This window comes from Lontra canadensis, unplaced genomic scaffold, assembly GCF_010015895.1.
Source record: "Lontra canadensis isolate GAN:19392208 unplaced genomic scaffold, GSC_riverotter_1.0 scaffold46, whole genome shotgun sequence".
Taxonomy (NCBI): Eukaryota; Metazoa; Chordata; class Mammalia; order Carnivora; family Mustelidae; genus Lontra; species Lontra canadensis.
The window spans coordinates 8,167,766-8,190,551 of record NW_022631040.1 but is presented as its reverse complement, the minus strand read 5'-3'; the positions used below and the strand labels follow the sequence as shown (position 1 = coordinate 8,190,551).

Below are 22,786 nucleotides of genomic sequence, written 5' to 3'. Positions count from 1 at the left end.
TCCATGGATTATCTCATTTAACTTGCGCATCAACCCTACCAGGTAGGTACCACTAAACTTCATGAGGCATATCAAGGCTAAATAATTACCCAAGCCCCCATTGCAAATGATCGAATCGCAATTTGAAGTCAGGAAGTCACGCCAAAATGGAACTCTAAATGACTGTTCCTACTGCCTCCTGACTTCTCCTGCACAGTTATTTGCTTTAGTCCTGCCTAATTTGCACTTTGAGCCGAGCTCATTAAGCAAAAGACAGGAAGCCCCCCACCCCGTGTCTGCTAACAACCCCCACCTCCATATGTAGCCGTGAAGAGCAGTCTTACTAAGGTCCTAGGTGCGTCTCAGGTTTGACCAGTCTGTGAGCACAAATAAGATGGCATTTCTGTTACTAGACTGCATTTCGTTGATTTGAGTGATCACCCACATGCAAGCCAGTCTTCATCTGCCTTTTGGATACTCGTCCTCAACAGCTGGGGTGACTTACTGGTCAGACTGTGCCTGCCTCTAGTCCTGGACCACCGCTTAAGCCCTGATCAACTGCCTTCTGCAGGCTGGGACTGCCGGTCCCCTCCTCCACCACTCCTTCTCCAGGTGGTCAAGAGTCCCCTATTAACTCCACATAGAACAGTTAAGACTAAGCTGTAACTTTGAAGAAAGCATCTCTGAAAACCCTACAAGGAAGATGACAGCAGAAATTACCTACAGCAACAAGTTAGAACTGTAACTAGACCTCACAGGCCCAGGCCCATCCTCGTGGGCCTCCAGGTAACAGCTTCACTGCTTAGTACAATGGCTGCCTCTTACCCAAGCTGCAGGCCTGCTACAGGCATCAGAAGCAAGCTGCCTTCTACCAGCCTGCCTACGTGTGACAGTGCCAGACTTCCCTCAGTCTAGGACAGGAGGCTTGAGCCATATGATCCAGGGTCTCAAAATCCAAGCCAATGCCCTAAGATCCCATCAGAGAAAAGAGTCTCTCTCTTCATACCCATCCTTTTGATACCCATTCCCTCCTTTTGAGTGTTTGTTTCCCATTCTAGCATCTGCCTCTTCTTGGTATGATTGACAATAGGACTATCTCCTCCTTTACCTTCATTGACATTTCACCAACTATTTATTAAGCTTCTACTAAGTGCCAGGCATTTATTCAGGAGTGAACAAGACAAGCAAGGTCCTCCTGCTGTCACACACCTTGTGTGTGTGTGTGTGTGTGTGTGAGAGAGAGAGTGTGTTTGTGGGCACACGTGCACATGAATGGTGGTGGTACAGAGAAGCAAACAAAAAGCTAGTACACAAATAAGAGAATTTCAGAGAAGGATGAACACCATAAAAAAAAAATTAAACACAATAATGTAATTACGCCTACTCAGGCTGTTTTAGAATGGATGATCATTTGAATTGACATTTGAGCTGAGCCCTGAATGACAAAACCGAGTCAGTCATGTGAAGATATGAGAGCAAAATGTTCCAAACAAACTGAACAGCAAATGCAAGGCCTGAAGCCAGGAATGAACTTGGTGCATTCAAATGAACGGAAGAAAGCCAGTGTGGTTGAAGTATTGGGGGGTGGGGTGCACAGAGAGAAAGATGAGAATGGCAGATTGGTAGGAAGTAGATTGTGCCCAGCCTTGTGGGCTGTGATGAGTTTGGAACTTATTCTAAGTGTGATGAAAAATTACTGAAAGGTTTAGGCAATTGAATAGTATAATCAATTTTATGTTTTTCAAAGCCACTCTGGCTGCTATGTATAAAATGGACTCTAAGAAGACCAGTGGAATTTGGAAGATGCTAAAAATTTAAGGTAGAATTGATGGTGGCTTGAATTAGAGTGGGAGCTGTGAGGACAGAAGATGTAGGTGAATTGGAGATATATCCAGAAAGCAAAGCTGACAGGATCTGTTAATGGACTGGATGTGAAACAGGAAGGAAAAGGGATATTCAGGCCTTGAGTCATTGACTGAGAAAGTAAGGCTGAGAAGTATACAGGTTGGAAGGGACAAGTAGACAGTTGGAGGTATATGTCTAGAACTCTATTTTTGGAATTCATTAGAATATGAGTGGCATTTAAACCCATGGGTCTAGAGGATATCAGGTATGGAGAGAATATAACTAGAAATGATAAGAGATAGGGCTCAAGCTCTGAGTAATACAGAAATTTGGAGGTCAAGAGGAGGCAATGGTGCCAGCAAAGGAGACTCAGAAGAGGCAAGTAAGGTAGAAGGACAGGTAGATGAGTGGGACATCCCAAAACTGTGGAGAAAGTATGTCCGATGCTCTTGAAAGATCAAGTGGAATGAGGGCAGAGAAGTCATCCTGGACCTGGAAATGAGGTAATCATAGTGACCTTGACAAGAAGATCAAATGGTGAAATGAGAAACCAGGTTGGGACAGCTTGAGGAGAAAATAGCAAGTGAGGAATGAGGACCCCAACTCTTTAAAGAAGCATAGATGAAAAACAGAGAAACAGGGCAGTAGCTGGGGGACTAGAGTGTCAAGAAATTTTATTTAAAAATCAATGAAAGATACTAGAGTACATTTAAACACTAATGGAAATAGCCCAGTAGAGGAAGATAAATTGGTGATGCAAGAGATAATGAGAATGATTGCAGGCATGAAATCTGTAGAAGGAGCGGGTATGGGACCCAGAGCTCAGGTGGGCTCCTTGGGGTAGAGATACTTCATCCAGAGCACAAGGAAGGAGGGCATGCAGTGTAAGTCTGGATTCACATGGATATGGTGAAGATAATACATAACATGGGAATATTCCTTTCTGACTGCTTCTATTTCTCCAGTCAAGTATGTGATTCTGTCAATAACCACCTATGAGAGACAGAAGAGGGTGATGGCAGTTTGTGAGGAAAGGAGAAAATATTAAAGAATCGCTTTGGAAAATGAAAGAGAAAACATGTGGGGGAATGGAATTGGACTACAAGGTGGGGGAGTTGCCCTCTTAAAATTTAAAGTAAGATATTTAAAGTGAGACCATTCAGCATAGTCAAGTGTTTTTCCCCAAACCCAGCTAGAAGCTAAGGTATGGAGGGAAAGCTAAATTTAATACTAATTAGAGATTTGCTAGGTGAATATGAGGAAGCTCAGGGACTCATCGAGGCTTTCAAGTTGATTATGGAAGCTAAGCGCTCTTCAGAAAATACACTATTTCCCTTCCCTCAGAGGTGTGGTCTTGCCCTAGGAACCCAACTAGAAAAAAAAATCACATTGAAATACAATAATCCAGCATAAATCCATTTCCAAAAGTCTAGGCTCTTTAATCTTAAATAACAAAAAAGTATATAAACAGTGCAGTCCAAGTTAGGTTTGCCTGTGGGAATGTTTCAAACTTGATGTGCCTGCCAGAGGATTTTTTTTTTTAATTTCTTTTCAATGTTCCAGAATTCATTGTTTATGCACCACACCCAGTGCTCCATGCAATATGGGCCCTCCATAATACCCACCACCAGGCTCACCCAAGCCCTCATGCCCCTCCCCTCCAAAACCCTTAGTTTGTTTCTCAGAGTCCACAGTCTCTCATGATTCGTCTCCCCCTCCAGTTTCCCCCAACTCACTTCTCTCCAACTCTCCATGCCCTCCGTGTTATTCCTTATCCTCCACAAGTAAGTGAGACCATATGATAATTGGCTCTCTCTGCTTGATTTATTTCACTCAGCATAATCTCTTCCAGTCCCATCCATGTTGATAGGAAAGTTGGGTCTTCATCCTTTCTGATGGAGGCGTAATACTACATAGTATATATGGACTATATCTTCTTTATCCATTTTTCTGTTGAAGGGCATCTTGGTTCTTTCCACAGTTTGGCAACTGTAGCCATTGCTGCTATGAACATTGGGGTACTTTTCACTTTTTTTTTTTTCTTTTCACTACATCTGTATCTTTGGGGGAAATACCCAATAGTGAAAATCCAGGGTCATTGGGAAGCTCTATTTTTAATTTCTTAAGGAATGTCCACACTGTTTTCCAAAGTGGTTTCACCAACTTGCATTCCCACCAACAGTGTAAGAGGGTTCTCCTTTTTCCACATCCTCTCCAACACACGTTGTTTACTATCTTGTTAATTTTGGACATTCTAACTGGTGTAAGGTGGTATCTCAGTGTGGTTTTTATTTGAATCTCCCTGATAGCTAATGAGGATGAACATTTTTTCATGTGTCTGTTAGCCATTTGTATGTCTTCTTTGGAGAAGTGTCTGTTCATGTCTTCTGCCCATTTTTTGACATGATCATCTGTTTTGTGTGTGTTGAGTTTGAGGAGTTCTTTACAGATCTTGGATATCAGTCCTTTGTCTGTACTGTCATTTGCAAATATCTTCTCCCATTCTGTGGGTTGGCTCTTTGTTTTGTTGACTGTTTCCTTTGCTGTGCAGAAGCTTTTCATCTTGATGAAGTCCCGAAAGTTCATATTCGCTTTTGTTTCCTTTGCCTTTGGAGACATATTTTGAAAGAAGTTGCTATCTGCCAGGGTATTCTGAAATACATCCCCGCCCCTCTTGAGGGATGCCATCCTCGGGAGCCATACCAACCACAGGGATGTATCATATCTCTCAGGTGCATCAAGGCTGGGAAAGGGCAGGAAATCACTATACAAAAACATCTACATTCAAGTTGAGTTACTTCCCATCTTTCGCAAAGAATGATGAATAATATGAGATGAAAATTTGCCCTGCATTTATATAACAAATGTTCAGATGGTTTTCCCAGAACCAAAGGGTACTTTGCTCCAAAGGAGCAATCCATTCTTTCATGGCCTGCAAGAGAAAACAGCATGGTTTATTCCATCTTCTAGTCATTCCAAGTTTGTATCTATATTTGTGTAAATATGTAGAACACATAAATGCATATATGTGTATGTATGTGTGCCCACACATAGATACACAGACATTTTCAGCCCTGACACCCTGGTACAAATGGTTAAGTAATATAATTCAATTTCCCAGTAAATGCTACAACGAGATAGACAATGTAGATAGGCCCTACTTATCCCACTCAGAATGAAATCCAAATTGGTCATCATCTATAAAACAGGGGATATGAATACTGTTCCTTACCTTTAAAAAAATAAGAATAGGAGGAAACGTATTTGACCTTTTAAGTCGAAGAATCAGCTTCAATAGTCCTTAGCTTTTAGATATGTGCTTATATGATATCCAACCTTAAAAAAAAAAAAAAAGGCAAAGGAAACCATTGTTCTTCTTTTTGTGGACTTTTCATTAACTAGAAAAGATCACATTCCCAAAATTAATATCAGAATGTTTCTTGTGGTTTAGGACCATCAAGATGAGGAATAGGAGGGAGAGAAGGTTAAAAGGGACAAAACAGCTACACCAAGAAATCATATGCTACACGTTATTTTCCCTCTGCTTCTGTGCTTCCTGCAGACTTACAGCATCTTCAGCGAGGGTATCCTGGAGTACTCTGGCTTGAATCGTCAGTTTCTCTTCCGACGCCTGGTCCCTTTCAGCCTCTACACGCTGACCCTGGAGGCCTGCACCAAGGCGGGCTGTGCACACTCGGTGCCCCAGCCCCTGTGGACAGAGGAAGCCCCTCCCCACTCTCAGTTAGCTCCTACGATCCGGTCTGTGGGGTCCACCAGCATTGAGCTGAGCTGGTCTGAGCCTCTCCACCCACACGGAAAGATAATTCGCTATGAAGTCATTCGCAGGTGCTTCGAGGGAAAAGTTTGGGGAAATCAGACAATCCAGGCCGATGAGAAAATTGTTTTCACAGAATATGATACTGAAAGGAACACATTTATGTATAATGACACTGGTTTGCAGCCATGGACGCAGTGTGAATATAAAATCCACACTTGGAATTCAGCAGGCCACACCTGTAGCTCTTGGCACGTAGTAAGGACAATGCAGGCGCCTCCAGAAGGTCTCTCTCCACCTGAGGTAGCCTATGTATCTATGAATCCCCCAAAACTACTGATTTCCTGGATCCCCCCCGAACAGTCCAATGGTATTATCCAGTCATACAAACTTCAGAGGAATGGAGTGCTCTATCCTTTCAGCTTTGATGCTGTGACTTTCAATTATACGGACAAAGAGCTGCTTCCGTTTTCTACCTACATTTATGCCCTCATAGCCTGCTCGGCGGGGGGCTGCTCCACCAGCAAACCCACCAGCGTCACAACGCCCGAGGCTGCCCCAGCAGGAGTCAGCCCTCCAGCTCTCTGGACTCTCAGCGCTACTCAGATAAATGTATCGTGGTCACCACCGTCGGTTCAAAATGGAAAGATCACTAAATATTTGCTTAAATTGGATGGTAAGGAGTACTTTGCTGGGCAGAACCTGTCCCTGCTGGTTTCTGACCTCCAACCTTATACTCAGTATAACTTCTCCCTGGAAGCCTGCACTAACGGAGGTTGCACAGAGAGTGCGCCAAGATCAGCCTGGACCCTGGAGGCCCCACCGCAGGACATGGAGCCTCCAAAATTGCAAGTCACAGGCTCAGAATCCATAGAAATCACCTGGAAACCTCCCAGAAACCCAAACGGCCAGATCAGAAGTTATGAACTTAGACGGGATGGCACCATTGTCTATACTGGCCTGGAAACCCACTACCACGATTTCATTCTCACCCCAGGCGTGGAGTATGGCTACACAGTGACTGCCAACAACAGCCAAGGGGGTGTTTTGAGTCCACTTGTCAAAGACAGAACCAGCCCCTCAGCACCTTCAGGGGTAGAACCTCCAAAATTGAAGGCCAAGGGCCCACAAGAGATTTTAGTGAACTGGGATGCTCCGGTGAGGACAAATGGCGATATCATCAATTACACCCTCTTTATCCGAGAGCTGTTTGCTAAAGAAACAAAAATCATACACATCAATACAAGTCATACTTCTTTTGACACACAGTCACTCCTAGTAGACCAGCTGAAGCCATTTCACAGGTAAGTGGCCAACTCAGATTCACTAAGAATAAGCCACTGTGAGCCCTCAGTCTGTTCAAATGAAAACTCTAGAAGCAAGATGGGGGATGTCTCCAACCCCCAACCACTTAACCATTGACAGTGGACGCAACACGTCCTCATCCTGTCCAAACTTGCTTGCGTAACTCCTAGAGAGCAAAATTCTCACAGGTGACAGCCTGAAAGTCAGTTTTTCAGAAATGTTTGCAGTTCACCACAATGTCGGGAACACATTGCTGAGATGGGCCCCTTCCCTGAGTCTAGTCCCTCCTGGAAACATCCAGACCCCTAGACAGTTGTGAGAACCCGGATGGTGTCATCTGATCCAGGCATTGAAGAAAAGTAGGTATTATTGTAAAGAGGAAGAAAGTACCAGTAAAAGCTCTTACTAGCCAGAGTTGGACTGACCCAAATTTTGTTTGGGGGAGAGCCTGCTTACTGAATGCTGCACTTCCTCCAGGGATAATGAGACTCATCCGACTGTTTCCCCAACCCCTTAGGATTCCCCCAGCTCTGATCTCATGACTTTCCAGGATGATGCCGATTTGCTACCTCCTGTTTTTCAACGGTCCCCTTGGGGCTCTCTGATGTGCATGGGTGTGTGCTGCTCTCCCTATGAAGGAATCTTACTACTGGCCCTTTTCCTCTAGCTTGAAGAATTACTTGGCATTTTTCCCTATCGCATTTTAAGTAACTTACATCCCCAGCGAGAAGAGTAATAAAAGACATTTTATGCTTAAAATTTAGTAAAATGAACAGAACCACTTAAAAAAAATTAAAGGCTGAAAGAGTGTTGATTTCCAACCACCACTGGTAAAATTCAGCTATTATTGTAATCTACTGATGTGTAGATTGGATCCCTCCTATAATTATCTCTGATATATAGTGCTGTTTAAATGAAACATTCATGGTCTTATGCATCTACTCATGACAATTATTTAAGGTCGCATTAAATATTAAACAATAATTAAAACTTCCGCAGGTATCTTTCATAGCTAATCCACATACCGTGTGAGTTCCTTTTATCTTACTCTGATTTGGGGCATTAAAAAAAAAAACCCAGGTTAGCTGCAGAGCTGTGCATTTTATACTGGCTTCCTCTTTACCTGACTGGTACCTGCAAATTTGAAAAAATCGTATCAGCTTGCTCCCCTTTGAAACTCTTAGCCAAAAAGGTTTCTAAATAAAAAGGTTTCCAGGTGTGAAAGAAGCACTTTTCACAGGCTGGGGTGGGGGGGGATTTGATCATCTGATAAACCTAACAATGATACTTAAGGTGACAAGAGATGTCTGTGCACTTTCCATTCTCATTTAAGAGATAAGTGACATTCATGACTTGAAACAACATATCACTTCTATATGAAGTTGGGGTTCATGTAGTTTGGGGTTTTTCTAGCAGCTTAATGCTTACCGAATACTGCAAATTAGTGTGTCCTCCTGGGGGTAACTCCAGAAGGTCAGTAGGAAGAAGGAGCATGGGAATACTCAAGTAGCAAAAGGAATGTGAACCAGAATTTTAAAACTACCACAGATAATCCAGAAAACAAATAATCTATGTATGGAAAATTGAAATGGACTTCCCAGAGTTGGTTAGGAGTCAGTGCCGTTAACACACAGATGCACTGATGCACTCGTAAACCAGTAGTCCCATCACAGCGGAGATGAGCAGCGGAGGAGCAGACAGGAGGGAGAAACAGAAAAGGGGAAAGATGCCACAAAGGAAGAGAGACGTGTAATTAAGAAGGGGAAGGGGGAAAAGGAAGAGGACATGGGGAAAAGAAAGAAAGGAAGAGAACAGAAAGCAGCACTAAGAGTTTCAAAGCAGCAAAGAGAAGAGGAAAAACTGGAACCCAAAGAAGTAAAGATAGGAAAAAAAAGTGGCTGCAGCTGGAGGGAAGATCAAGGTGTCATAAAATCAGTGGGGCCTGGGTGCAGAGGAAATAAAGCACTTAGGTGTTGCTGTAGGCACTTAATACTAACAAAAGCCCCTCTTGTTGGAAAGGATAAGTCCCAGCTATGTAAATAGACCTTTCCAGGTGGCAGGAGACCAACTATGAGGCAAAACATAATTGATTGGTTGAGTTTAACTGGGTGGTGATAAGGTGTCTCCATGATTGATAATCTAGCATGTAGCTGGGTTAACTTTGGCCCCAAAAGGTCTTTGTGTGGTGTAAGAGAGCCTGTTTTAAGATGTCAGGTATCAGGTGAGGGGATTTATTACCACTGAAACCTTAACTCCATGATGTTCCTTCATGACCTGGAAAATATTCCTGGGGAATCGTTTAGCTCCGGCTGCAGAGGTAGAAAGAGCCCAGGGCTACGGAGAACTGGTTCATGCCCCCCAAAGGTCTACATTCTTCATCGTTGTGTTAAGTAATTCTGCAGAATACCAGAATTTTTTATGTTGGAGAGAATCTTGAAAGTGAATGTATTCCTTACATTCCTGAAGAATCGTGGCCACCCTTTCCAGACAGTTGAGAATTTTTGTTTTAGTTTGGGAAGCCAGGAGGATTTAACACGTTCGCACTTTTTTATAGAAAGAGGACATTGTTGCTCTTTAAAAGGATGAGCTGTAGATAAGAATAAATGTAAATGGATTTGTCTTTTTTCTTTTCAGCAAATGGTCTTTTTTTTTTTTTTTTCCTTCTGAGAAACAGTCTCGTAAATATTCCTCCCTTGAAATCCTGTTTTGCTAGTAATGGGTAATTTCGCCCTTGTGTCCTGAAGGTATGAAGTTCGAATTCAAGCCTGCACCATGCTGGGGTGTGCTTCAAGTGACTGGGCATCCCTACAGACCCCTGAGGTTGCGCCTCTGATGCAGCTCCCACCACATCTAGACGTACGGATGGCTCCAGGGGGGTTCCAGCCTACAGTCGCCCTTTCGTGGACGGGACCACTTCAGCCAAATGGAAAAGTTTTATATTATGAGCTGTACAGAAGACAAAGAACAACGCAACCTGGGAAATCAAACCCAGTGCTCGCTTACAACGGAAGCGCAAGCTCTTTTACGGATTCCGAACTATCGCCTTTCACAGAATATGAGTATCAGGTAAGAAATGTGTATTATCAGCTATTCACACTGAGATTGTAGGCATACAGCAGCCCCTGCCTGTAAAAATGCCTTGCAATTTGAAAAACCACTTAAAGAAACATGGGGCTTAAGGAATTCAATAATATCCTCTAAAATTTTCTAAGCAGTAAATGAGGGAGGAAAGACCATATTCATGGGCCTTCTTCATTTTCTTGGTTCTTGAAGCATGTGATATATGCTTGTTATTCCTATGTAAATTTCAGGTGAGGTATTTGCATTCCTTATTAATGAAGTGATTTCTACCATTAAGCATCCCTCCGTCAGTGTTGCCTTGGCAGGAAACACTCCTTGTCAAAAAATCACTTTGAAAATAACTCCTTAATTATACCAAGATAAAATAAAACCCAGTGGCAAGTATCTTCACTCCTGTGCTCAAGAACGATATGGAGTGTTGGAGAAATGTCTACTGGAAAACAACAAACCTGTGCACGGGGGTGAAGCAAGTTTTGTATGAGAGCAGTCTAAAACATAGGATTTTGCATATGCCTAAAATGCCATGAATTAAGAAAAATATTCTGAAAATATTTTGAAACCCTTAGAAAGGACGTCTGTTAAGTTTACTTTGTTTTGCTCTTGGAATGTTTTTTATTTTTCTTATGATAGCAATTCCATTTCTGGGGGCGGGGAGGGAGGTGAGGGGGTGATTCCCCCACTCCTTGCTCAGGTCTAGGGGGGAGTGTCAGTCACGGAATGTGTCAGGCTATCTCCTAACTCAGGAGTAGGCACAGAAGCCATGCTCTACCCCTCATACTCGCCCGGAGCTTCATCTTCTGCGCAGTGACTCAAAATTTTAAAAGACAGAGATGAGGGGCGCCTGGGTGGCTCAGTGGGTTAAAGCCTCTGCCTTCAGCTCAGGTCATGATCTCAGGGTCCTGAGATCGAGCCCTGCATCGAGCCCTGCATCGGGCTCTCTGCTCCGCGGGGAGTCTGCTTCCTCCTCTCTCTCTGCCTGCCTCTCGGCTTACTTGTGATCTCTCTCTCTGTTGAATAAATAAATAAAATCTTAAAAAAAAAAGAAGCATCATGTTTAAAAAAAAAAAAAAAAAAAGACAGAGATGAGAAGTCCTGATAAAATATCCCTAACCTCAATCCAAAAGATTTCTTACCCCTGCTATTTCCAGGCATGGTTCTTCAACCATTCTCTTAATCCCATGCACTCCCAATAAACTTCCTTTTGCATAAGTCAGAACCAGTTTTTCTTGCTTATAGTCAGAAGCTTGCTGATTGATACAAGCCCTAAGTGCCAGGCACAATGCCAAGTACAATTTTCTAAAAGAGGAAACTGAACCTTGAAAAGCTCACCATAACCAGAAAGAATAAAATCACTAAGTCACCAGAAATATGTTGAGCTGATCGATGAGTACAGTGATTAGAGATAACATTTTAAGTGTTAGAAGAGTATATTTTGGGCCAATAACGTGTGAGACAAATTACCCAAGGAAGTTAGTAAAAATTGAAAATATAAAAAGATCCTTGAATGGTTTGGAGAAATACACAGATATGCATCCATAATCCCTTCTCTCTGTTTCCAAATCTTTTAAGTTTTTTCTAGGTTCGGCACAACTCCTTTGGCAGCAAAATGCAATCTGAACAAACTGGAGACTATAGCATTTATTTATCCCAACTAATGTGACTATTTATGTCTTGCTACAGAAATGGCGTATTTTACTATCAGATCATTCTGAGGATATTACAAAATATACAGTATAGGTATTTTACTACCTTTGTAAAATCTGGGAAAAAAACCCGAAATTATTTAAAAACACATCAGGCCCCGAGGGTTTAGGGAAAATATGTGATTCATATCATAAACAAACAAAATACCTATTGATACCACAGTTGGAAACAAAATAATACTAGAAACAGCCAGAATCTATGTAGCAGGCCACGCTTTTGTTCTTTTCTCTTCATCTTTACTTAAAAAGTGTCAAATTATCAAAGATTCCTCTATTCTCAGTGATCTATTCTCCCTTATGAATAAAAGTACATCTTTGTGACATAGCAGAATGGAATCAGCAAGTAATCTTTGGCTTCTAATTAGATGAAACTAAATGACCCATAGATCCTGAAAGCAAACCAGCGGTTATAGCTTCTTTGGCGTTATGTTGTGCCATTGGGTTCAGTAACTGGCCAGATGATCCATAGAAGTCTTATGCCAGTTTTCTAAGGCATGGTAAACCTCACCCACCTGTCTTAGCTCTAGTGCGTTCTCTTACCCCAGGGACCCCCAGTTCAGAGGAGAGTAGACCTCAGCCTGTTCTCTTTCTTCTGTAACTCCGTCAGCTCTGGGTCATGCTTCTCCTCCAAACTCATTCCCCCTGATGGAGTATTTAATGGTGTTTCCATAACAAACTGACCTCAGATTTGCACTTAGTAGCTAATCCTACCTTGTTACAAAATAAGAAGCCAGAGGGTAAAGTCTAGCCTATCTGCCCGAAGCCTGGTTCTTACAGGAAATATTTTGAGAAGTATAGAATAAATGCTGAAATAAATGAACTAAAATATCAGATGTATTTAGCCTGTGTAACTGCGGAGTCTATATAGACCCTGACTAATCTTACAGAAGCCATTTAGGAAGTAATGTACTAAAAGAATTGATTTCCCTTTTACAAAAGAACGTTTTGCCATTGAGATGAATTTGCATTGCTCTCAAAGCTGTATGAGGGTACTTCATCGGCAAGCTGCCTTTCAGAAAATGCCTTCATGGTCCTAGAGGCATTGGTTCACCCAACATCTGTCAATGATTTGACCCTTCTGCAGAGGATTGTATTTTTTAGGTAACTTATATTTCTGGGAATCAAACCAGAGAACTGAAAAACTGCCCAGAGGTATGGACCTGTTAATCAAAAGAGTGGCGATGATCTGTAGTTGGGTAGGTGGTCTTCCATGTGGTGTGCCCTGAAGGTGTCAGACGCTGCTGTCCACCACGCTCTTACATGACCCTATACCACTATCCTCATTTCTGGTTTGGAGCTAAGTCATCGAAGACAGCTGCCAAAATTTATAATGTGGGAAAACCAAGACAGCACTTCCTAGTGTAAGTTCACCCATCACTTGACAGATGGAGCTCTGGGCGTGATAGAGCTTTGGGAGAAAAGCTACAGAGTGGATGAGTTCTGATAGACAGAAGGGACAGGAACTATATGGAGAAAGGGATTCGTACTGAACGAAAGGGGAATCCTTTACTCCAGGAGACCTTGGAGGGTGAAATCCAGCCAGTGTCACTTACCTGACAACAGGTCATAGAACCAGCTTGGTAACCGTCACGTTTGAAAGTGGACAAAAGCCCTGTGATATTATAGGCACCTTCTAAGTTTTCAATAATTCCTCAATATTGAACATCTTAAATGTACTGGCTCCGAGTGTTTCAAGTACAAGAGCAGGTTCAAAGTGCAGATTCCCAAGGGTGAGGGTGCGGATTCCCAGCAATCTGTATTTTCAACAAGCAGCTTTGATGATCCACAACCCTTTTTTTTTTTTCCTTCTTTTGAGAAATACTGCCGCAGAGGATACAGCATTGTTGCTCTGTGACTTAAGCCGGATTTTCAGGTGGTGATTTCCTAATTCAGTGGCTCTCAGCCCTGGCTGCACATTAGAATCACCCGGGGAACTTTAACCACGTTCCCTATGCCCTGGCCCCGGCCCCCTGTAGTTCTGATTCTGAGATGGGTCCAGGGATCAGTGCGTTTCAAAAGGTCCCCAGGTGATTCTAATGTGCAGCCAGGGCTGAGAATCACAGTCCTAAACCATCATAAAACGATTGCCTAAATAAGTGAACCCAGGTCCCCACTAGCGCCTAATTTACATGCTGATAATTGATGACCAACCTATTTACCTTGCTCTACCCATGACTTCCCTAAACAAGAGTCCTATTGTTTTAGTATGAAACTGAAGGGGGGGCGCAGAATATATTATCTGCAAAGTTCATGTCTCAGTTATTCAAGTAATTTCTTTTACTCTTCCTCATGGATTTTGTCTGATTTCTGATGGCATTTTCTTTTGCTTTGTTTCTCACTTGGGAGACCTGGCCTTTGGTAGTAAAAGTTGTAACGTTTTCCACCACTTAGAATGGGATTTTTCTAATTGGATTCGTTTCGACACAGCTTCCAGAGATTCTGAAGGATCAGCTTTAATAAGAACAGTAAGATCTAAAATAGAAATTGTAGAAATTTGGATGTGCCTTTTTGTGTTTCACGAGATGGCTGTGGTGTCTTTGCAGAAGCACAGGCTACGAGTCTCATTAGAGAACAAGCATTCTCAGTGATTTTCAAACACAATTTGGTTTACCAAAACCGAATCCTCAAAAACACTCTCAATGCATGATTCATACATAAATGAGATGCATTTTTACAAAATTACAAAATGCATTTTACCAAAATTCTTCGGCACACGGATCTTTTCCTTTACCTGGAGATGACAGGCTTCCTGTTCAACAGAATAGTTACAAAATCCAATGTGATACTTTCCATAGACAATACTCGTTTCTATCCTCAATGCTTTCAAAATCGGGCTGTACTCATCTGTAAGGTGTAAACCTCCAAATTCTGTGTGGGGAAGTCCTTAACTGTTCAGCACGAAAATAAGACGACGGTCTCTGCACAGGCTTGGGAGAGGGGCCTGGATGTGAGTCTGCTCCATAAGCAGCTTCAGTTTTTACCTGCAGGGAGGGAGCTGCGGCTGATGCGTGGCTCCCAGTAATCGTGCATTCATATTCATACTCTCGCTTAAGGCAATGACTCACCGCGGATTTGCTAGGGCCTGCCATGGCTCCCCCTTTCACCGGATCATGCTGTCAGTGACTTAATTAGCTTTCCTGAAAATTCCCCCACTTTGACAGCTTTTTGCAATAAGCACCCACGCTCACACGATCTCCGAAGACTGGAAGGCTTCCAGGGCCTCGTAACTGGGTGACTGAGAAGTGACAGGTCAGCCTCCGAGGAAACCCTATGACTCACTACGAGTGGGGCTGATCTCAGGGCTGGTGCTGCGGGAGGCCACACAGGATGGTAGCTGCCCGCTGCTTTCTAACACAATTTCAGGCTCCAAACAGTTTGGCCTGAAACTTTATTTCGAAGAGGATGGAAGGAAGGGCTGAGAAGGAGACAGACGAGGGGACGGACCCTCACCGTTCTTGCCAAAAACATCCTTGTGAGGATTGCAGGAGGGGCTGTTGGGGACTTCTCTGTGCACCCCACAAACTGTGGGTGATGAGCTGGAAGAGAGGAGAAAGGACAGCAGCTTTGAGTCCTTCTCTCACTATATATGGATCCTTGAGCAAAACAACCTCTCTCAGTGGTTTCTCCCTGTGTTTAAATGGAAGCTCTCCCCAGTTCTGAATTCTAGGAGCCTCCGTGGGGGTGATCTACAACCATACACTGTAGAAAATTCTAATCAAACTTCAGCTTCTCTTCATTGAATCTATACTTTGTAAAACCTGGCAGAATGCATTCTGATCCTAAGTAATTTGATTTTCTGATAGTGTTTAGCTTTAACTGGTATCAAAGCAAGTGAGTATATGAGACCAGCTTCAGACAATCAATAGTTGTATGGTTCTCTACCTCCAAAATGGATACGTGGAAATATCAGTAGTGGTGTTTCCTAATGAAACCCAATTTATTTATTAACTAATAAATGTATTTAATAAATTACATATATAATAAAATATAAATGTCAACAAATAACATTTTTCTTGCTTACTGCATATAAGAGTCCCATTTGGGTTCTTGAGAAAACGTACATCATCAGTAAGGAATCGTGATTATTTTTACTGCAAGTGATAGAAAGCCAACTTAAACCGAAAGGAAATGTTTCTGCTCACCTACTGGGAAGGGGACAGAAGACATTTTTTTTTTTTTCTTAAAGATTTTACTTATTTATTTGACAGACAGAGATCACAAGTAGGCAGAGACAGGCAGAGAGAGAGGAGGAAGCAGGCTCCCTGCGGAGGAGGGAGCCCGATGTAGGGCTCCATCCGAGGACCCTGGGATCATGACCTGAGCCAAAGGCAGAGGCTTTAACCCACTGAACCACCCAGGCGCCCCAGGACAGAAGACATTCTTTGAAACCAAGGAAAAGTTTCAAACTCCAAGCCTCCGCAGGAGCCTTAAGTGTAGGACTCAAAGCTGTCAGATTTATTCTTTCTCTCCTTCCTCCATCTCGGATTGTCTCCATTTGGCTTCATTCCCCACCAGACTCTCTCCGGACACTGGAGAAATTCACTCCTGACACTACCTGATCAAACCTTCTCGGTGCCTTGGATTCCTTGTCTTTGAAGTGTGGATTGCAGCACATTGAACTCACGGGCTTGCTTTGAGACTGAATGAGTTGATATGTAAATATACTTCGGCCAATGCCTCACACGTATGAACTACTCACCCGGTGCAAGTATGATAGGTATTCTATTATTATTCTGACCCTCCCACCTCCAAGTGGAAAGAGGACTTCTCTCTCTCTCAGTATTCGTAAGTCAACCAAGAGCCAGACTCTTACAAACCAACTAACACCTTATAGTCCTGTGACCAAGAGAATGGAGGACTTGGATCAGATAGGCCTGGTCATAGCCCCTCCACCTCCCCCACCCCCGTCCTACAGCCGAGATTTTGTGACTATGTGGGAAACACTGTCATCCAGAAACAAGAGCTGCCCTGGCACATGATGTACACCAACCAGGCTACTATGAAATAGTCACAATTCCTGGGCTCTTTCCCCTTAGATAGTCATAGCCAGCAGAGGAAACTGAGTGACAGATCACACAGCTTGCCCAAGGCACTTAATTTCTCATAGCCTCACTTTAAAAAAAAAGAAAAAAAAAATGGGTGTGGTAAGAGAACTGAGAGATCTTATATGTCTAGCTGGATGCCTGCTGCATAGTAGGGCCACCTCCCCCCCTCTACCCTCAGCCCCTACTATATTTAAAAAAAAAAAAAAAATGGAGGTACTTTCTTCTAAGACAGAAAAGAGCCAGGCTAAGAAAACTCTTATGTCTCTATCAATGAGTCACTAATACAATGCTAGAAACCAAGAGCTCAGTTGGTTCTGAAAGTGTGAGGCCCCTTCAATCACGTGGTCCAATTTTCTGTGTCCTTGCCATTTCTCTTCTCAGGACAAAAATATCTTGCCCACCTACCCATGACTAAGATTCCTTCTAACTCTGAGTCTACGCTTTTATGACTATCTACTCAATTCAGATGGCTTGTTTTCTGTTGCTATCACCTTTATCCCATCCCGTTCCTAAGTGTTTTCTGTGCCACTTTTAGAGAAAATGTATTAAGCATGTTTTCTGTTTGGTTTTGGACTTGCATTTAATTAGGTATTAATCTCGCTAACGTATTTCTGACCAGCATGGAAGCTTTTGTTTGGTTAGTCTCTCCCACAAGAACTAAGCTGCTCCCACCCCCAACTCCCACAGCTCAAGGTATTAAATGATTTATTGATATTGTCTGTCTCAAACAGTGCATTTGTTCTAAAACTTTAAAGCCAAAGTGCTACAGCTTAGACTAAAGGCCATCAGGACACTTCCATGAATAGAAATCAGAATTCTGCCACCAGAACAGGGACGGTGTCTTTTTTTGCCACCAGGTTTTTTGTTCCAACAGTAGATCATTTCTACCTACGTGTGTGTGTGCACACTCAGGAGCATGCCCTAGTTCACATGTGTGCATTTCTTTTCATTCTTTTTCTCTCTCATGGCATCCCTTAGGATTCATTCTTCAGCTGCAGTTGTTGGCAATCTTTACATTGCCTTTGAGACAAGTCGTTCATCTGACGATGCCTTGATTGTCACCCTCACACTGATGCAACCCAAATTCATATTTCACTGAAGTCAATATTGATCCTCCTATCTTTGTGTTGGAAGCTTGTTTTCTGGATATAAAATATTAAATGCAACCAAATTTTCTCCGACTGAAGGGAGATAATATGTAATTCCAACCTGCCCTCATGGCTCTCCACCAACATGAGATGACCATGGAAATCAGGGCTCCCCCAAATCATCTGATTCGGTCCTGTAAAAACATCAAGGAACAGATAAAACATGTTTTATTTATTTCCCTTTATCCTAGTACTTGAATACTAAATAACTTATTATTAAGCACCCACCATGTTCAAAGTGTATGCCTAGTTACGAGGATTGGGCCAGGAGGCTACAAACCATGAACTCTATTCCTTGGGGGATTAAAGTTTAGTTCATAAGATAAACACATCCATAAATAATATATCCATAAAAATACAGGGATGGTAGTATAAGCTATGACAAAAGATATTTGAAATATCCAAGTGATGGTGCAGCAGAAAGAGAGAGGAACAGAGAATGCCTTATCTTCAAGGACGGCATGATTTCCGCACTGCACTCTCATAGCCCCTCTCATTCCACTCTCTGGCCAGACGGGCTTGAGCAACACAGGTGGTGCTTGACTGAAATCATTCCATGCAGACATGAGGAGACACTATTCCTCTATTTCTTCAGTTTCACAAAATCATTTCCAATCTCTCCATGCTTATGATCCAATTCCAATCTCAGCCCACCCATTGTTATTGGGGCCTGTGTAAGGTTTGGAAATGTTCTCCCTGGTGTCAGGATCTCAGCAGGAAACAGATGGCATCCTCAAAGGGGCCTTTGAAGAGAATTAAATGAAAAGGCTATTTATGGAGGCATGGGAAGAATTAAGAGAATCAACAAGGGAGGTTAAAGTACCCAGGGCCCAGCAATAGCCAGAAGCTATTACCTTCTAGGCCTAAAGGGGAAGAAGCTGTTCTGGAACCCAGCAAATGCTACAGCCACTAAAGAGGGGCTGTGCCCATAGAGAAAGAATGCAGTCTTGACAAACTGGGGTGCCAAAGAGAGGGATCAGGAGGCATTAAAAAACTGAACTCTCTCCTTCCTTTGATTAAATCCAGCTGGAAAGCAGCCACAGGGAGGAGAAGATCCCTAAGGCAGCCTTCAGAGTCATTTCCCAGTGCACAGAGCAGGGCAGAGGATGGATCTGGAGGGAAAGGGAGCATACCCAGCATACCGTCCGAACCTCAGATTGGTGCTGCTTCGCACTCAGTATGTGACAAAGAATCCCTTCCAGGCTAGATCACCTGGAAAGCTTTGGCTCACCACTCCATGATTATTGATAATACACTAAGTAAATCTGAAAGCTTAAAGAGGATTGCCCTTAAGTACTTAGTGATGGTATATTTCCATTACATTCTAAACAAATGTCTTGGTCTACATGAAGCAATCAAATCTACAGGTGGAAACAAAAACGTTAAGATGCTCAAGTAAATCACATGCCTTCAGTTGACATCTTTAAGGAGATAGTTGAGACTCTCTCTTGTGAATTGATTTATCTATCTGCTGATGGATCTGATCTCACTAAGAAGCCTAAAAGCATCTTGGAGACTGCATTTCTCTCCTTGATGCCGACGGCATGTTTGTAATGGGAACAGGAAGTAAAATTCTTTTCTCTGAAGAATCCAGTGAATTGTTCCAATGTTCCCTTTCACTTAGACTTCGGGTTGCATTTGAGAAATTTTCATTAATAATAAGGGAAAGTAGAGAATGCCATCCAAGATTCAAATGTTGATGTAGAAACAATATTTTTCAAAAGTCAAGTGTATATTTGCTCTGACACTCAACATTTTAGAGCAGAGAAGTACCTGGAGAAAGACACACAGAGGTGTGGCCTAAACTCGAAATGCCCAGTCTATGGTTGATCCACAGCAGCCCCACGGGACCCAGCAGTGGGTTGCAGAATTGCTACTTAGTCCCACTTTCTCTTCCAAGCAGTCAAGTCACTCTCTCCTAACTTTTCACATGAATAATATAATAACCGTTACTATTTTTTTGTGCTCACTATGTGATATGTTAAGAGCTTTACATATATTAACTCATAACAACCATTTGAGATAAAGACTATTGCTAGTAATAACATTTAGAAATATGATGCATGGCAAGATTTGCAAGACTGTTAACACGCCCCAGAATACAGCTGGTGAGTGGAAGAGCTTGACTTTGAAGCTGAGATTAAGGTTCCAAAGGCTGTGTCCTTAAACCCACCCCATCGTTGCTCCAAATGGCATTTATATACAGCTCAGGGGCTTTCAAAATCTTGATAAGATATTTAGAGGGGAGAGGGTGGGGGGAATGGGTTAGTCCGGTGGTGGGTATTAAGGAGGGCACATATTGCATGGAGCTCTGGGTGTTACATGCAAACAATGAATCATGGAACACTACATCAAAAACTAATGACGTACTGTATGGTGACTAACATAACATAATAAAAAAAAAGATATTTATAAATGTATTTATCCACCAATCCATTCCTTGGAAACTTATAGAGATGTTCTTACACAAAAACCTCAGTATAGTCCTGTGACTTAGGTTTTCTTACTCCCTCTATATGATCAGGAGCCTGAATGACTGTGCAAGTCACCCAAGAAGTAGCAGAATCAGAGCTCAGACCCAAGCCCAGTAATTGTTTTGCTGAACCGCAGCTTCTTCAGGTCACCCCCAGGAGGGGCATGAATCCCGACCGGGCAAAGGTAAACTGACTCGGAATTTAATCCGGGCTCCAGGATTCACCGGCTCTGTAGTCTCAGCAAGTGATTTAAACCCTCTAAGCCTTCGTTTCCTTACCCACAAAACTGGGCTGAAAAGACGGACCTCGCTAGGGTGGCTGTAACCTTGAAGTTAATTTAAAGGCCAAGGTATTGTCACTCACATATAAAGTTAAAATCTAATAGATAAATTCATGAAAAGTAATCGATATCCAGTTATTTCTGTAAAACACGCATCAGATGAAGTCAGTTCCCTGCTGGGAACCTTCCCTTGGCTTCCCACGAAATGCGAACTCTTTTCTGCTTCCAACGGGGACTTTCCCTTGTCCAGGCCTGTTCTCGTCTGATCGCTCTCGGGCCCTTCCTCGCCACGCCTGGCCACACTAGCCTTCCTGAGAACACAGCCTCAAGGGCTTTCCACTTGCTCTTCTTTCGCCCAGAATATTTTTCCCCTAGTTCTTCGCATGGCGGCCTCCTTCCTGCCCTTAGCATTCCAGCGTGATTATCATCTCCTGAGAGAACCTCCTGGGTAATTCAACCCTTCTCTGCTCTGCTGCTATATCCTGTATGGTTTAAACTAGCAGTTCTTACCTTTCCTAAAACATATTACCCATTCGTTTTGTGCTTGTTTATTTACTGCCTCTCCCCACCCAGGTGTTAACTCCAGCCTTGTTCACTGCTGTCTCCTTAACTCCTAGAACAGTGTCTGGCACATGGGATGGTTCAGTCAATATCTATTGGATTAATGGATGATTAAATAACCTCACCTAGTTAGCTGTACTGTTACTTCCGAAAATGTTAATCATAATCGGTGACTGTGATCCTAGCTTACTCTAGCAACTTGCTGTGGAGAATATATGTGTGTCCAGTGTTATATTGGTAGGGTATGGCTATTATTTTAGTTAATATAATGGACTGTCACTACCTTTACATGTCTGGAGCAGTATGGAAAGTATGTGTACACTGTTTGCTTCTGTGTAACATGCCATAGTGTTTAAACATGGTAAATGTGAGCAGGAATGGACACCATGATGTTTGTGGTAATTCCCACCATCTCACTTTGAGGCTGCTCTGTGAAGAAACAGCCAGTCCCTGCAGGGTTCTACGACAGTCCCAGAGCGGGAAGTCAAACACTAGGAAGAGATGCCCAGGTCTTCCCTCAATGAACTTACGTAGAAACAGTTCAGAGTTTGGGCTTTTACATCACGTACCTGTACTGGAAATCTAGCCCTACCACTTCCAAGTTGCAGAAATTTCTCTGTGCCTATTTCCTCACGCAAACCAGTGACAATATAATACCAACTCAGTTGGATTGTTGGGAGGATGAAATAAATTAGTACATATAATACTCTTATAAAAGTGCAAGTGCTCAGTGAACCCATTAACTACTTTTATGTATCCTCCATGAGAGCTGGATGGAACTGGGTTCCCATTTTCTCACAAGGAGAACAGATAGAGGCAATAAAAAGTAGTACGTGATAAATTCCAAATTCTCATTATTATCACTAAAATCAAATTGAGGCTAACTTTAGGATTTCCCACTAACACTGAAGCCTGTTTTCCCTCCCTCATATTCATATATATTGAGGGACTCCAAAGACCAAGGCGGTGTGCTAAGCCCGAGTGACAGAAGACACCATTTCTAGCAAGGAATGTGTCGTAGAATTTCTTCAGTAGCTTCACATCTCTGAATTTCAAAAGTACCAGTAGAAAGGAAGGCAATGTCCTATTGTACCCTTCTTCCCCAGGGTCCCAGAACTCAATTAAAATCATGTTCCATCTTGTCTGATCCAAAGTGTTTCAGATGAAAGGAACCTGGAATGCAGGGACTATATCTGTAGAAGTAGAACTATAATATATCCAGTAAAGTGTCATGCAAACAGAGATGCTGAAAAAGTCCATTTGATGATGAAAGAAAATCAGACAGATAGAGAGTTAAATAGACAGCTACACAGAGCTTTTTAGCAAGCTAGTCCTTTATGACTATAGCCTATAGGACCTCTCATGAAATAAAATAATCTTGCAATCATGTAATTTCAGATTTATGGCCTTCTCTTTTTAGCTATGAGTCTCTGTAACCACAATTCTGGCAAAGCCCGTTTTGGCATATTGCTATTCAAACATATTCGAAACCCACGACAGGCTACCCTTTAAAAAGGCATTATTAGTGTAAGTGCCATGGGAAAATATACTGCAAGGTTGTAGATGAATTGATATGATTTCCTTGATTGT

At 42.5% G+C, this 22,786-nt stretch overlaps 1 protein-coding gene across 1 annotated transcript in view; it reads left to right on the top strand.

The window, feature by feature from the left end:
- The window catches only part of USH2A (usherin), a 678,599-nt gene that overhangs the window by 626,965 nt on the left and 28,848 nt on the right, over positions 1–22,786 (top strand). Inside the window, exons 62-63 of the mRNA XM_032872913.1 lie at positions 5,387–6,903; positions 9,649–9,970. Coding sequence (XP_032728804.1) covers positions 5,387–6,903; positions 9,649–9,970 — 1,839 coding nt within the window. The remainder of the gene's footprint in view (positions 1–5,386; positions 6,904–9,648; positions 9,971–22,786) is intronic.